We start from the raw sequence: 14,807 nt of genomic DNA, 5'->3' as shown, positions 1-14,807 counted from the left end.
ACATACCTACTGCAGAGCAGCTTCAAGTTATACACTTAGACATACAAGCACACTGCAGGATTGTGTGTATATATATATATATATATATATAGAGTGCCTTTACAGTCGTAGTTCTCAGAATTAGCAAGTAATTATATCAGACAATAATAAAGAGAAATAAACAAGACAAGAAATGTATTGTTGTTAATGTTGGAATTCATATAGACATTGTTGACATTGTTAACACCATACGCACGACATTTACTCACATTAAATGTCAACTGAAGGAATTCCTTTGAAAGGTGCTGCTGTTTTACCCTTGGCAAATGCATACACATTCCTTGGTGTGTGTGTGTGTGTGTGTGTGTGTGTGTGTGTGTGTGTGTGTGTGTGTGTGTGTGTGTGTGTGTGTATGTGTGTGTGTGTGTGTGTGTGTGTGTGTGTGTGTGTGTGTGCACAATATCTATATCTATATAATTGTTATTACAAAAAATATATATATATATATATATATATAATGAATGTGAAATTTTGTCAAGCTTGATGATGAGAATGATGCTTCTCTCTCTCTCACACACACACACACACACACACACACACACACACACACACACACACACACACACACACACACACACACACACACACACACACACACACACACACACTGCTAGGGAAAAGGTGTTGGACCTGGTTGGCCCACAAAATGTACCCCTGGTAACCTTGAGGTCAATAATTAGAACTTGCAGTGTATATTAATATGGAGTGTATCTTAGGAGAAAGATATGTACTTTAATTACACTCTTATTTCTGATAGTTTATATCAGACTGTAGTTATTGTGTGCAGTTATACAGTCGTCACTAAATTTCAGAAATTGGCTCCATTAAAAAATGTTCCATTGATACTCAGTCAGTTTCATTTCGCCATAAAGTGTTCGTAGAGATTTGAATCAATGCAGCTTCTCAGATTACCCAAGAGACTTTTTAAAGAGTTTCATAACGGCAGTGTGCAGGCAGAATAGTGAAAACAGTATATAAAAAGAAGCTAATATCCGCAGCGTGCGCCTCTGATAGGGCGATGATGGATACAGCCAGTTGGAGGCTGCGAAAATGAACTCAAGACTTAACGGGATGTGGACCAAAGAGGGGGACAGCATCAGTGATCATCGTTAGACTTCCTGAACACCCCCCTCCTCCTCCTCCTCCTCCCCTCCCCCTCCTCGCCTTCCTTTACATTACCATTATTAAAAAGGAGAGGACTCTCTTAATAAAGTCTATTAATCACACCGGGGGAGTCGGTTCATCGGTTCACCCTCTCGCGAGGGTCTCTAATCAATCAAGCTCGCTGGTAATGTATTCATGGGAGATGTAAGAAAGGACTTGTTTGACAGTGTTCCAAGGAGGAAGAATTTATTAAGTTCCCTTCAGCAGTCAGCCAATCCTTAGAGTCATGAATGCCCCTCTGCCTCCTCCTCCTCCTCCTCCTCCTTACCTCACCCATGTCCTCTCAAGCCGGGCACTGCGAATAAAAGGGCCTTCATAATGTATGAAGTCTGTACAAATATTGGAAACGTCCAAAATATGTCCTCTCATTAACAGTGATGAGTGAAAGCCGGAGTATTGGCATTTGTCAGATATGCTCGGAGTGTAAAGGCACTGTTGTACAAGGCCTCTGCTGTGTTGGGTGATGTAGAGACATCACTCTCCTGCGATCCTCTCAAAAGCTGCGGAAAATGTGTCTTATTAGTTCACGCCGAGCGGCGAAATTCTGTGCTACACCGCTGACTAATGTACAAAGCTGAGAAAGCACAGCGCTGATGGTTTGCTGGGCCTCTGTTAGTGACGTGTGAGTGGAGAAGGTGGGGGGAATGGGGGGTGGGGGGGGATCACGGTGGTAAAATTACGCAGCTGTTGGAAGTAGCTATAAGGGCTCTGCATTTTTTTTTTTCTAAATCAACCCACCCCTCTACTCATCTCCTCAGGAAATGCTTCACGGGCAGATTGACAAGGTAAAGACAAGTGCAGATTTCTTACATATTTCAGTTAAAAAAAAAAGAAGAAAAGTTATTTCATTATTCGTTTACATTGATTTTAAAAGAGCAACTACAATATGGTGTGAGAGAGAAAAGAATAAAAAAGTTAGGACTACACACACACACACACACACACACACACACACACACACACACACACACACACACACACACACACACACACTGGGGCTGAAACATACTTTATAGAGCAGAGGGCATAAAAACCCTTGCTGCCGTTGCTTTGTCCTGAGGAAGAACTGAAAGGAGGCTATGCTCGGCTTCAAAGCTGCATTTCCATAATTGCCCTGTAACTCGGGCCTGTATGAGGGATCTGAAGGGGGCTGAGAAAAGCACAATCTTTCAGCTGGGTGAACGGCAAAAGCCCCAGCGCCTCTCCCTCGAGCCTGTCGTCCTGTCGCCCCCTTCCCCACTTGTTGCCTTTCGAATCCAGTGAAAGAATTCCTCTCTCTAACCTCCATCAACAAAAGGCATGAAATCAGTGCCCTCCCTCTCTCCCACTTCGGCCCCAGAGAATGTCACTCCTTCTAGGCCTTTTGTCCTTTCGCCCAATCCAGGGAAACACAACAACCCCTCTCTGCCTCCGCAGCCTGGCTATTCTTTAACGTGTTGCTGGTGCACTTTCACTTACATTCTCAATAATGGATGCGCCATAAAACATGCAGGAGACACAGAAGTTGCATATCACCGCAAAGGAAGGGGTGAATTTGAGCTCTCCATTTTTTTTCTTCCCTCCCCTTTCAGCCCCGGAGTGCTCGAACAAGTAGCGGCAGGGTGTCGCGGCCTGTCCGGCCGGTGCATGGAGGTATGCGGTAACATGTGTTTTCGGGAGAAGATCCCAGCTCCTCCAGCGGTCTGCTAACACACCGAAAAACAAAACAAAACAACAACAAACAATACCAAAACAAAAAAAGGCAGCCCCCTCTGTTGGCCCTGGCCAGCACAGGGTGGGTGGGTCGGTGGGGGGGGGGGTTGTGGTGGGGGGGACAGGCGGGGCGCGGTCGACAGTGGCTCATAAAAGGATTAGTCCACCGCACAAAGACAGTGGGCTGCTTCTAAGCCTGACTAGGTCCACAAAAAGAGGTGACATTTGTCTGTCTCGGTGGCAGGAGGAGGAGTGGCGGAGCGGTCCAGGCTGTGGGGTGAAGGAGGTGGAGGAGGAGGTGGCACTGGTGGAGCCGGGGCTACAATGACATAAGAGGTGGATGAGGTGAGAACAGTGGCCTCTTCTTTCACAGGGCACCTAACCCCCCCCCCCCCAACATCTCCAGTGGCCCGCTCTAGTGTTTATTTACTCCACGGTTTCTCCCCATTAGCACCCGGCCCTCTGATGGCTCCATCGGCCGGGCCTTTCACAGCCGTCCGTCCACCTTCCCCCGGATCAATGAACGCTTCGGGAGACAGATTAGATTTCCTTTTAATGATTCCATCTTTCTCATATCCCCCCCCCCCCCCCCCCCCCCCCCCCCCCCCCCTCTAAACGGCTGTTTAACAGTGCATTACTTTTTCCACTCTTGTAGCTTCAGACTGCTGAGGGGAGCGACAGTGAACGACGCACAGGACAACACATGCAATGTGATTAGTTGGGAAATGAAGTACAATTTATTTTTCACTGTGTCAAATGTGTCCGTGTCTCCCACACCGCAGAACTGTCAATTAATTGCTAAATAATTACAAGACAGAGAGTGTAATTGAGAATCTATTGCTTTACAATGTGGGGAATCTGAATGTGAAGTGAAGTCAGTTTTATTTATACGACACGGTATCACAAGGTCACGCCACACTCCTGGATCTGGAACAACACCGATTTCACCTTCCCGTTGGACCGTCTTTACTTTTCTTACTGTCTTCAGCCGCGGAGATTAACCTGTGCTTTTTAAGCAGGCAAGCGCCGCACGTTGTGTGACAGGCCGAGCTTTTAACACAGCGTGGACCTCAGAAATAAGAAGAGGAGTCAGTGTTGATTATTGCTCATTAGCCGAGAGAACATCCACTTAACGTGCGGGGAGACGAGTGACACACCATGCCCCACTGGAAATGGTCCCCGTGTAGCGGCGAACAAAATGTTAGCTAATGCATTCCATTTGCTCTTTGTAACTGGGAGCAGGTTGGACACGTATGGCGACATAAGCGGGCATGATTACTTTGTTTCTGCCGGAGCATTTTAATCCCTAATTTCATGCACTGATCAGAGGAGAGGCCCTGAGCTCTAGACATGATCACTGGCCCTTCAGTAGCATTTCAAATGAATCCTCGCGATCAAGAGGGGACTTGTTCTGGGCCCCTGAGGAGCAAACATCCTGTGAACCGTGAGGAAATAAGCATCCTTATTTATGATAAGGTCCTGTGTTGCTCACATGCAGTCGGTTGCCCTCACAGCCCACCATTTAGCTATGTGTGTTTTTATTTATCTATCTGGACTCACATAAATCTCTCGCACATTAATTTATGGCACAATTCATGCCAAGCAGGATCAGATTTGTTTTTACTCAAAATAATTTATTATGACATTTATTGCAAAGGTGTTGTTTTTGGAAGAAACCTCAGCCCTCTAAATGGATACCTTGTTTTTATATACATATATATATATATATAGCAATAAATGTCACAATAAAATAAAAGTGGACAAGCGTCTACTGCGAAAATTGGGGGTAAAAGAAGAGGGGCGTTCGATCAATCAGCTGGCTGACATGAATATGCATAACATGGGTTTTTCAGGGAAGAAAATTGATTAGACACGAAGGCAACATACTAAGAGCAGCTTCCTTCCAAAGGGCTCCGGAGTCTCTCCCCTCAGCTGAGCTGGGGTTTGTTTAAAGCACATCCCAAACCTTGAGAGGGAATCTCGAGGCTTTTCATCCGCCTCTGCGTCCCTGAATGGTGGACATTAAAAGATATTGTCCTCGTCGACCATCACAGTCTATTGTCAAGGAATGTCAGAGATCAGTGTGTGTGTGTGTGTGTGTGTGTGTGTGTGTGTGTGTGTGTGTGTGTGTGTGTGTGTGTGTGTGTGTGTGTGTGTGTGTGTGTGTGTGTGTGTGTGTGTGTGTGTGTGTGTGTGTGTGTGTGTGTGTTTAAAGTACAAATACAATCGTACAATCGAGTCCTCCGGTATCGACATGAGGATCATAATGACAATAAAAATAACATTTTAGAAAATAATTACAAAAACAATGTAATCGCATTTTTTTGTCGCGTGAATTCAGTGAGGGCAGATTTTGTATCGGAAAATTAGCTTTCACGTTTTAAACAGAATAACGTGATCATTTTAACAATCTGTAATTATACTCTACATTACTAATATATTTTTTTTGTGACTCCCAAGGGGGGAAAAAACGAACTGACAGATTTTTTTCTTTTAATTAACAGTGATCTTCTTTCCTTTGACTTCAATTTAAAATATATATATTTACAAGCTTTCCACCTTAAAAGAGCAGACAGACTTGACGCGCTTTCAGCCACATTTAGAAAGTCCTGCAAAGCATTATTGTGCCGATTTATTATTTTTTTTTTTAAATATAGCGTCACGGTTTCTTTTTAAGCTTGAACTAAAAAAGAAAAATTAAATCAGTTTATTACATTCTTCTCTTTCTGCTTTAATGTTGCTTTTGGCGAATATTTGGATCACCAGCTGCTTGTGAACTTAACTGAAAATGACTAAATCCACAATTTTTTAACCTTTCTTCCCATTTTTTTTTATACATATGCTACGCTTAGTAAAAAAAAAAAAGAATGCCTCCCCTACTCTCTCAGTCAGTGACAACAAACGCTGCAGACATTTTGACAGATCTTTCGGTTTGAACCTGAATAAAATACCAACACGGAGGCTTTAAAGCACATTAAGACGCAATCATCTGGTGACAGATTCAAAAGTGCAAAAATGTGGCAATCGAATTTTTGTTTTTGTTTTTGTTTTTTTTCACAGCTAACGGACTGATCTCACACACTAATAAAAATGCAACAAAAAAAAAAAACCAATCCGAGTAGTGTGTGTGTGGGTGTGTGTGCGCGAGAGTGAATGTCTGTGAGCGCCAGAGCTCGGCCGTCCGCTAGTGACTGTAGAGGGAGCTCCAACACTAAGTTTACACAAACTTCCTCTGATAAGAGCTCACGCATGCAAATGATCACATCACGGGCAAACAAAATAAATGATGTTATTATTAGTTATACAGCCGCAATATATTACAATTATAGCAGGGCGAAGCATTAGTTTGGGGGAAGTATGATATATGTGAAGCGCAAAAATGATTACAAATTGGGCATGATGAGATCTGGGAGTTGCAACTGCAAAGCTAAAAATCCATCTTCAGGCTCAACTGAACCAAACACCAAACGATGCTTTAACGCACATTCATTATCCAATGTCTCTTTAATATTATTATTATCACTGTGATTATTATAGGGTGTAATTTCAGGGGGAAATTGAAGGGAGGAATTATTCGTTTTAATGCGACCGCTGCGCCTCTATAGGGATAATCCCACAAACATTAATATCCAAATGCATGCCGCAATGCTGGATAATTAGCCCCAAAGTCCTTCCACTGTGATAAAAAAAAAAAAAACAACAACTCGTCTATATTTACTTATCACAGCCACGGAGAATGGAGTGTGCCTGCCCCGGGCTGTCCACTAACACACATGCAAAAAGCAGCCAAAGCAGCGCACTTCAAGCTGCAGTGCGCAATAACAGCCACCATCAAAAGCAGCTGTCAAAACAGCACGGCTAAAAAAACCCACATGTGTACAGAGATATAGATTCTTCTTCCTTTTTTTTTTTTTTTTTTTTAAAGTTGCAGCAGTTCATTTATTAGCCAAAATATAGACTTTCTTGTACAATTTGGTTCACAAGTATGTACATATTCTTAACTTTATATACAAAACATTTTTTTTAAACATCAAATCCTCACAGAACTTACAAAAAGAAAAGAAAGGGAGAAAAAAAACCTCACAGACTACAGGTTCATACATTATTACATTAGCAGTTTTACACAGGACATGCTTACAATGTAAGTATACAGAGATGTATTATTCTTATTTTACATTCCATATTCAAATTAAAATTAAAGGAATAAAGAAAAAAATGAAGGATGGGTGAGGAGGGGTTGTGGAGCGAGGAGAGCCGAGAGAAACACCGCAGCTTCTTAGCTGGTTCTGAGGCCTGAAATACACAGGGGAGGAGGAGGGGGGGGGGGGGGGGGGGGGGGGGTAAAAATCTCGCTTTAAAAAAATGTAGTGGGAGAAATAAAACACTAATAATAGCTTCGTGACGAGCTAAAAACACAAAGTGATATAAAAGTGACAATTGCCTTTCAAGAAAAAAAAAATAAAAAAGAAAGAAAACGAGCCTGAAGTGAATTTGCATTGAGCTCATTTGCATGACCAAACAAGTAAGTAAAACGCAGGCCTTGACGAAGAAACACGAGCGCACACGGAAGGATGAAGAACAAAAAGAAAATAAAAAAAATATCTGAGAATCAAAGCTAATTTGAGTAAATATGGCATTGAGGAAAGAAAATGTGATATGGCATCAAAATGAAAATTCCCAAATGTCATTAACTGACAGCCTCCCTACTATCTTTGAACTAGAAAGCTGTTTTTAATAACTTTTTTCCCTCCGCATCCAAGGCACTAGATCTCTCTGAAACCGTGGCAAAGAAAATTAAAACGCTTTAATTGAACTTCCTATTGCTCGAGCCCATCCTGGGTTTCAGCAGGTTTTTTATTTTTTGTTTGTTTGTTTGTTTTTACTGTTGAAACTAAGCAAATCTAATTTCTTTCTTTTATATGTAAACCATTAAATACATGCACATGGACCTTATAACATCAGCTGAATGCAACAACAGCAAAATATATGAAAGGAGGGAACAGAAAACAATTAACAACAGTTTTCAGCCAATTCTGTATTTGAGGGTTTGTTTTTTTAAAACTTTAAATGCTTTTTGATGTTTTTCAAAATCTTTTTGAACAAATTTCAAAGCAGACACACACACACACACACACACACCCACACACACACACACACACACACACACACACACACACACACACACACACACACACACACACACACACACACACTGTTAACACTGTTTATCTGTGTGGCCTAGGCAGAGAAATAAATCCATGAACAGGCAAGAAAGTCAAACAGAGGGAGTAAGAACATAAAGAAATGGATGATGGGCAGATGGATAGTGTCTCTGTTGTTGGTGGTTACTCTACATGCTGTCTCAGTGTCGGGGACATGTACCTGTGACTGGAGTCTCTGAACTATGACTCTTGTCCTCCGTTTGCCTGCTGCTGTAGAGGGCCAGGCCGGTGGCGGTGGCCTGGTTCGCCAGTCCCAGGTAGTGATTGGAGTTCAGTAAAGCCAGCTGGTGCGCAGAAAAGGCTCGGTTCGTCCAGTTCTGGATTTTCCCAACGGGACACGAAGAGATGAGTCTGTGGGGGGCGATTATGGTCTGAGCGGTGGGCCCTACGGAGTTGCCCCCATTCATTTGAGGCGACTTGCGCGGATTGTCAGGGGCCGTGGCTGTTTCTGCCAAAGACCAGATCTTTGGCTTCTGGGCTGGGGCAGGGTTGTTTTCTGAGGGCGGCGAGCTCACGGAGCCCTGGTTGAGTTTGAGCTGCTCCCCGTTTGGTTGGGACCCTTTGATGTCCAAAGAAGAGTGGTGGTGGTGGTGGTGGTGGTGGCTGTGGAAGTGCTCGCCTGCCCTCTGCACGTCTTTGCCCTCCTTCCCCACAGCCTTTAGAAACCTCTGGTCGGGCCCTTGTAAATCCTCAAAGCCGTCAGAAATCTCTGAGTCACTCCTCCCGTCGAGCTTAATATCTGAATGCAGGTCGTCCTGGTCGTCCAAGTCGTCCTTGTTCTCAATATTTTCCGTGTCGATGTTCTCTAAGTCGATCTCCTCGTCGTCTTCCCTCTTGTCCCCCTCCTCCCCCTCATGATCACTGGTGTAAACATTCCCCTCTTCGTCGGTGCGGTTCCTCGGGGCCCAGGTCATCTTGTTCTCCTTCTTTAGCCTCCTCCTGGCGTTGGCGAACCAGGTGGACACCTGGGTGAGGGTCATCTTGGTGATGATGGCCAGCATGATCTTCTCGCCCTTGGTTGGGTAGGGGTTCTTGCGGTGCTCACTGAGCCAGGCCTTCAGGGTGCTGGTGCTCTCCCTGGTGGCATTTTTGGGTCTGGACGGGTCACCGAACTGATACTGGCCATATGGGTAAAAAGCAGGGTGATGGTGGGCAAACCCAGGGTGCTGGACACCGGGACTGTCTTTCAGCTCATACTGAGCACCCTACAGAGACAAAGAATCAAAGCGTCAGAAGGATTTTTAATTTTTTTTTTAAACCAACTCTGACAAACAAATACACTGTCTTTGTGTTTCTTCTTGAAAAGTGTAAGAATGCCTTTCACTGAGTAGTGTGGGTGAATAAAACACAAACGAGTTCTAATTAAAAGTGTAAACAAAACACAAAGGTTACTGCATTTCTGTTTTCAAATCATCTCTCAACTAAAGGAGGGAAATCTACTATTTTCTAATTAAATAAAGCAAACGTTTGATGTAAAATGTATTTACTCTTTCAAGTTTAAATTTTAATTTCTTTTTATCTGTAAGCCTTACAAGAAAAAGCCTTGAATTTTTTTCTTTTGATTTTTTCTTTTTTTTTTTTTAAGATCATTGTTTCTGGGAATGATGTCCTCACAATAAACCGCAGCGCGTTAATGCGTCACTTTTTAACCACTTTAAACTACATTTCACTGAGCGTTGCAAAACTTCCGCGCGACGCTGCTAAAGTTTGACTCAAAATGCGCCAATAAAGTTTTCCTCCACACACGTGTTTTGTTTTTATGTCTTCTTTTTTTTTTTGCCCTAAAAAGTTACATTTAAGAAGGAGGAGCTGTGAGACTCACCAACTGATTGAAAATGGAAATATCGTTGGAGTAGGGGAGAAACGCTCCGTAGCCCTGCGCTGCTGCGGCGAAAGGAGATCCATACATAGTGGAGAGGACGTTGGAAAGTGCGCCGGACGGACTCAGCTCCGTCCCGGCTCGCGCATTGCTGGCGATCCCCTGCCGCTCCGGAGGGTATATCGGTCGGATGTACTGATATCCCAGCTGAGGGAAAGACATGGTGGCAGGAAAGGGGGTAAAAGTCTTCTGCAGTCACACAAAGCAAGGGGAATTGCCTCGATATCCACTTTTACAGTGTGAGCATGTGAGCAACAAAAGGTGCAGGCAAGGGAAGTCTATATTTCCTCGGGAACAGCCAGTGTAAACGATCCGGTTGCGCCCCTTATTTCTTCCTCTTCTTCTCCTTTCCACCCTCACTTCCCTATTGATCTGGATGGACTAAGGTCAGGTCCTTACAGATTGCTTTAGATTATTGGGACTCCCTTGCTCAGATTGACATTTCTAGTCGTTTAGAAGCCCCTCCTATTTCTCAAATCTCACCCCTCTCATACAAACCACACACCAAACAGCGCTCTCTCTCTCGCTCCCTCCCCTCCCTCTCCTTCTTTCCTCCTCCTCCTCTCTCTCTCTTCTCTCTCTCTCTCTCTCTCTCTGGATAAGCGTACTGACGTCGGGAGCTCTTATTTGAATGGAGTTTCAAATCTCATTTAATGGCTCGCCAATCTATTCCCTTTATTTGTTCGCATACCACATTTTTTTTAGTGTTAATTCCCACATTTTAGGGGGGGGGGGGGGTGTTAGTTAACAGTTTCCTTTTAAAAACACAACTCAAAGTGAAAGTTTTGAGGCTCCCACCTCCAAAAATACATCGATTAAATAGTGAAACCGAGAATACAAAGTTAAACGCAAAGCCAATAAAAACGAAATCTGTCTTTTATAAAATGGTGAAAACAAAGTTTACGCACGACTTGGTGAATTTACGCACGCGTATAATTTAAATATGGAATGGATCAAACACAGGTTAATCATAATGATACATACTGACAATAATTAGAATCAAAAGTGCTTGTAACCAGCGTCCGTGCCTTGACCTAACACCCGGACCACAGGTAATACACTTTTTTTTTTTTCTTTTTTTTTTGGCACTTGGTCGTCGGGTGCGAGCTGTGTTTTCTTACACCGGTTTGGAGGCAGGACAGACGGAGTCGAGTCATTCTTTAATTTAAGACAACAAACGAACGTGTAGCCTCCTGACATCAAAGAGGAGGCTGATGATGGGGCACATTACGCTGTTAATGAAGAATAAGTGTAAAGTAAAACCAGTGATAAGTAGGCTAATAAACATTTTAGTAAATTGGGCTGGAAGGATGTTTATTCTGGGAAACGACACGCTCGCGATTGAACAGGCGAAAAGGTAAAATAAATGAAATAAAGAAAACAAATAATAATAATAATAATAATAACAATAATAATAATAATAATAATAATAATAATAATAATAATAGATTGTCCTCGAAAAAACTAAGTCAACTAATTGAGTCATGATTTTAATACAACACTTTTAATCCCCTGATAAACAACACAGACTGCACCTTATAGAAATTATTTTTATAAATCTGATACAACCTGATGTTTCTTGTTAATAATGCGGATTAGAAGAAAACACGAGGAGCAGAATTGAATTTCCACGAATCAATATAAAAAGTTTGTAGGTTACAAGCATAATCGCATTTCCACCCGACTCTGTACCAGCATCTGCTTTGTTAATCGTTCTGCAAAACAACTGCAGAAGCTGAATTATTATTTCACGCACTTCATTTCAACGTGGCATAAGTCTGAGGGTGTATTATCGACAAGAGGATGAGATCCCATCAATCACAGAGCAGTTTTTTTTTTTTTTTTGATAATGCGATCCGGTTTTCCAAGAACTCTGAACTTGTATAAACCTTTAATCTTCTTTTGAAGCAGATAGTTATCATTGTCTGGGAGGGATAATAGCAGCTATAATTTCTCATATGGAGTTAGCCATAAGGATACGCCTTGTTTCTGTAAAACTCTGTTCTGAATCTGTGTGTGTGTGTGTGTGTGTGTGTGTGTGTGTGTGTGTGTGTGTGTGTGTGTGTGTGTGTGTGTGTGTGTGTGTGTGTGTGTGTGTGTGTGTGTGTGTGTGTGTGTTCCTCGCCGACATCCACCCCAACCCCGGATTATGGGGTTATTAATTACAGCGGCTTGCTGGTGCCATCCGACCGGAATGGTAATCACTACATAGCAGTCAATAGCGCACTTCACACACACACACACACACACACACACACACACACACACACACACACACACACACACACACACACACACACACACACACACACACACACACACACACACACACACACACACACACACACCAGTGGGGGTGGGGGGGGGGGGGGGCAGACAGTGAAGAGTACTTAAAGATAAGTGACATTTAGATTCACAGTAGCGGTGCAATTGGGGGAAATAACGACAAGTTTAAGAGGAGGTGGAGAAAAAATCTCAGAGAGAGCGAGAGAGAGGGGAGAGAGAGAGAGAGAGAGAGAGAGAGAGAGAGAGAGAGAGAGAGAGAGAGAGAGGACGTGGCCTGCCAGTGGCAGCCAAACATCAGAAGTGTGAGTATCACTCCGGGTGCAGGGAGGTGTTTGCCCGCTGAGGAGCGCCCCGAGTCCGGATGGACACGTGTCTCATTCCCGGCAGGAACACACGCACACACACACAGCGCGCGCGCACACGTCGGGTCCACCCGCGCGCGCGCCATGAGGTCTTCGTTTGATTTATTGCCTCCAATCAAACACACCACGCACTAACTTAACACTTTCACACCGACCCGTGGCTATAAAAGCATTAAGATCTTCCTCTCTCTCTCTCTCTACCTCTCTCTCTCTCGCTCTCTCGCGCTCTCGCTCTATCCCTTCCTTCTACCACTTCTATTACTATTTAACTTTCAGGCAAAGGAAATAAAAAAAGAGTCGAGGGCTGTTTCTGGGAACTCTCTGACGGTAATTTCACATCCTCACAAGCAAACATACTCGGCCTCTCGCTCAACAGTGGCTCGTCATGCGACGCACGGGGCAGCAGGCAGCGACATGTCGCCAGTGATGAACCGAGCCTCTGAACGGGAGAGAAGAAAGTCTTCAAACAGAGGCACTCCATATTACTTAGGATCTTTTCCACAATAAGGCCTCGCTGACAGAAAGACAAAGCACACATCTCTTATCACACGTGGAATCAATTCTAAGTGGAGAACCTTGTTGATCAGTGTTGGTTAATTAAGATGACAAATGCGGAACTGGAATGAAAAAAACGCAATGAATGACCCCTGGATGATCGTGATGTTTTCCAGTGAGATCTGAGGTTGACAATCTCGTTTTGGTTGTTCTCATTTTGTCCAAATGAAGCAGTTCTACCTCTTCACTTTTTCGCAGCATGTTAAAGCAACCCGTGATAAAGTGCAGTGGGTAGATTGATGGCTTTTTCAATATGATCAACAAAAGCTACTGGTCAGCTGAAATCACACATATAAACTAGAGTTTATTTGACATATGTCAGCATGATAAAAAATAAGTGACAAAATATGGAGGGGCGTAAAAAGTCTTGAGAGTAATTCATAAAAGTGACAACTGGTATTATCCTATCTTATTACAGAGCAATTATTCTGAGCAGTGGGGAATATAGCTGTTGTTAATCGGAAATGTTCCTCAGCGGGTTCAATCTTAAATCTGTTGGTAACCTAAAAAACCAACTGTGCAACACATTCAATCACCGAATGCGCTCTTTCAAACTCGTGTCCCATTAGGGTGAAAGAAAGGGCCAATAAATCTCACAGTGTTTAAAGAACAGTGAAGCTTAATCCAACAAATGAATTAGTTTCTAAAATTAATTGTTCTTAGCATCAGAAGCAAGTGTACTTTGAAAATACATTTAAAGTTTAATTTTTTTTTCTTCTACTGTTAGGATAATTCAAATGGTAGCCTATGATTTTAATTACGTTACACCAACCAATCATGCATATTAACGAGATAGACTAAGTTTGATTTGCATTACTGGCAAAGTAAAGCATTTTGGAAGCTTTCCTCCTGCTGACACCATTTGGAAACAAATTAATAGTCAATGGACTGCAACTTATTAAACTGGGTTATGACAGCGGATCAAGGCGTGAACTAATGCATTACCTTGCAAATGTTTTACATTAACTTGTTAACTTTGGCTTGTGGGCTACTTCTGAATTCAAACAGTCGTTCATTCATTGAGCTGAACACATAGATTGAGTGGGCAATTCATTTTGGCATTAAAGGCCTTGAATGGAGCTTTTTTGCCAAGGCAGTCTACATCTCATTGGTTTTGTATATTTAACAATTTGAGCCTAAATATGTATATAAACCTGAAGTCGAGCTGTTATGTGTTTACAGTCATTCCCAGTGGTATTTATCATCCTTATAAACGGTGTTTCTGTTATAAAACGTTTAAATGTGGAAGCTGTATCACCCTCAAGAATTGATTAACATGTCTTACAATTTTATATTTAAAAAAATTTAATATAGTTTATCCTTTTTTAGGATATGTATCTTGACAATAATACAATTTAATTCGATTTTTGTGTGTCAAAAGTATTAAAGGATTAGTACAATTCTTTTTAGCTCAATTTACTGTTGCTGAGAATATTTATAATTGCGGAGCCTGATATGGGCTCGTCAACTGTGATTATTTTGGCAACAAACACACAAATGCTTCTTTAAATCTGTGAGGAACAACATCATAAAGGCTAAGGAGCATAATGTGTAAGAAACAATTAAAATTCACGCACACAAATTCTTTCCTTTGATCAAACAGGCACC

At 42.6% G+C, this 14,807-nt stretch overlaps 1 protein-coding gene across 3 annotated transcripts; it reads right to left on the bottom strand.

Moving 5' to 3' along the window:
* Positions 1-6,816: 6,816 nt before the first annotated feature.
* On the bottom strand, positions 6,817-10,420 carry irx3a (iroquois homeobox 3a). Of its 3 annotated transcripts, none has more exons than XM_080492158.1 (3): positions 9,940-10,420; positions 8,278-9,322; positions 6,817-7,188 (listed from the first exon to the last, which is right to left on the bottom strand). In XM_080492158.1, exons 1-3 carry the CDS (start codon positions 10,156-10,158, stop codon positions 7,172-7,174), a joined length of 1,281 nt encoding a protein of 426 aa, XP_080348284.1. In that variant the 5' UTR covers positions 10,159-10,420; the 3' UTR covers positions 6,817-7,171. The 3 variants fall into 3 exon arrangements, with proteins under 3 accessions (XP_080348284.1, XP_080348285.1, XP_080348283.1); XM_080492159.1 differs by lacking the exon at positions 6,817-7,188 and adding an exon at positions 7,487-7,668 and having other exon boundaries at positions 9,940-10,410; XM_080492157.1 differs by lacking the exon at positions 6,817-7,188 and having other exon boundaries at positions 7,783-9,322; positions 9,940-10,410.
* Positions 10,421-14,807: the final 4,387 nt, after the last annotated feature.

The sequence above is a fragment of the Lipophrys pholis genome (genome assembly GCF_963383615.2).
Source record: "Lipophrys pholis genome assembly, chromosome: 2".
Classification (NCBI taxonomy): domain Eukaryota; kingdom Metazoa; phylum Chordata; class Actinopteri; order Blenniiformes; family Blenniidae; genus Lipophrys; species Lipophrys pholis.
This window is presented reverse-complemented; position numbering and strand designations above follow the sequence as displayed.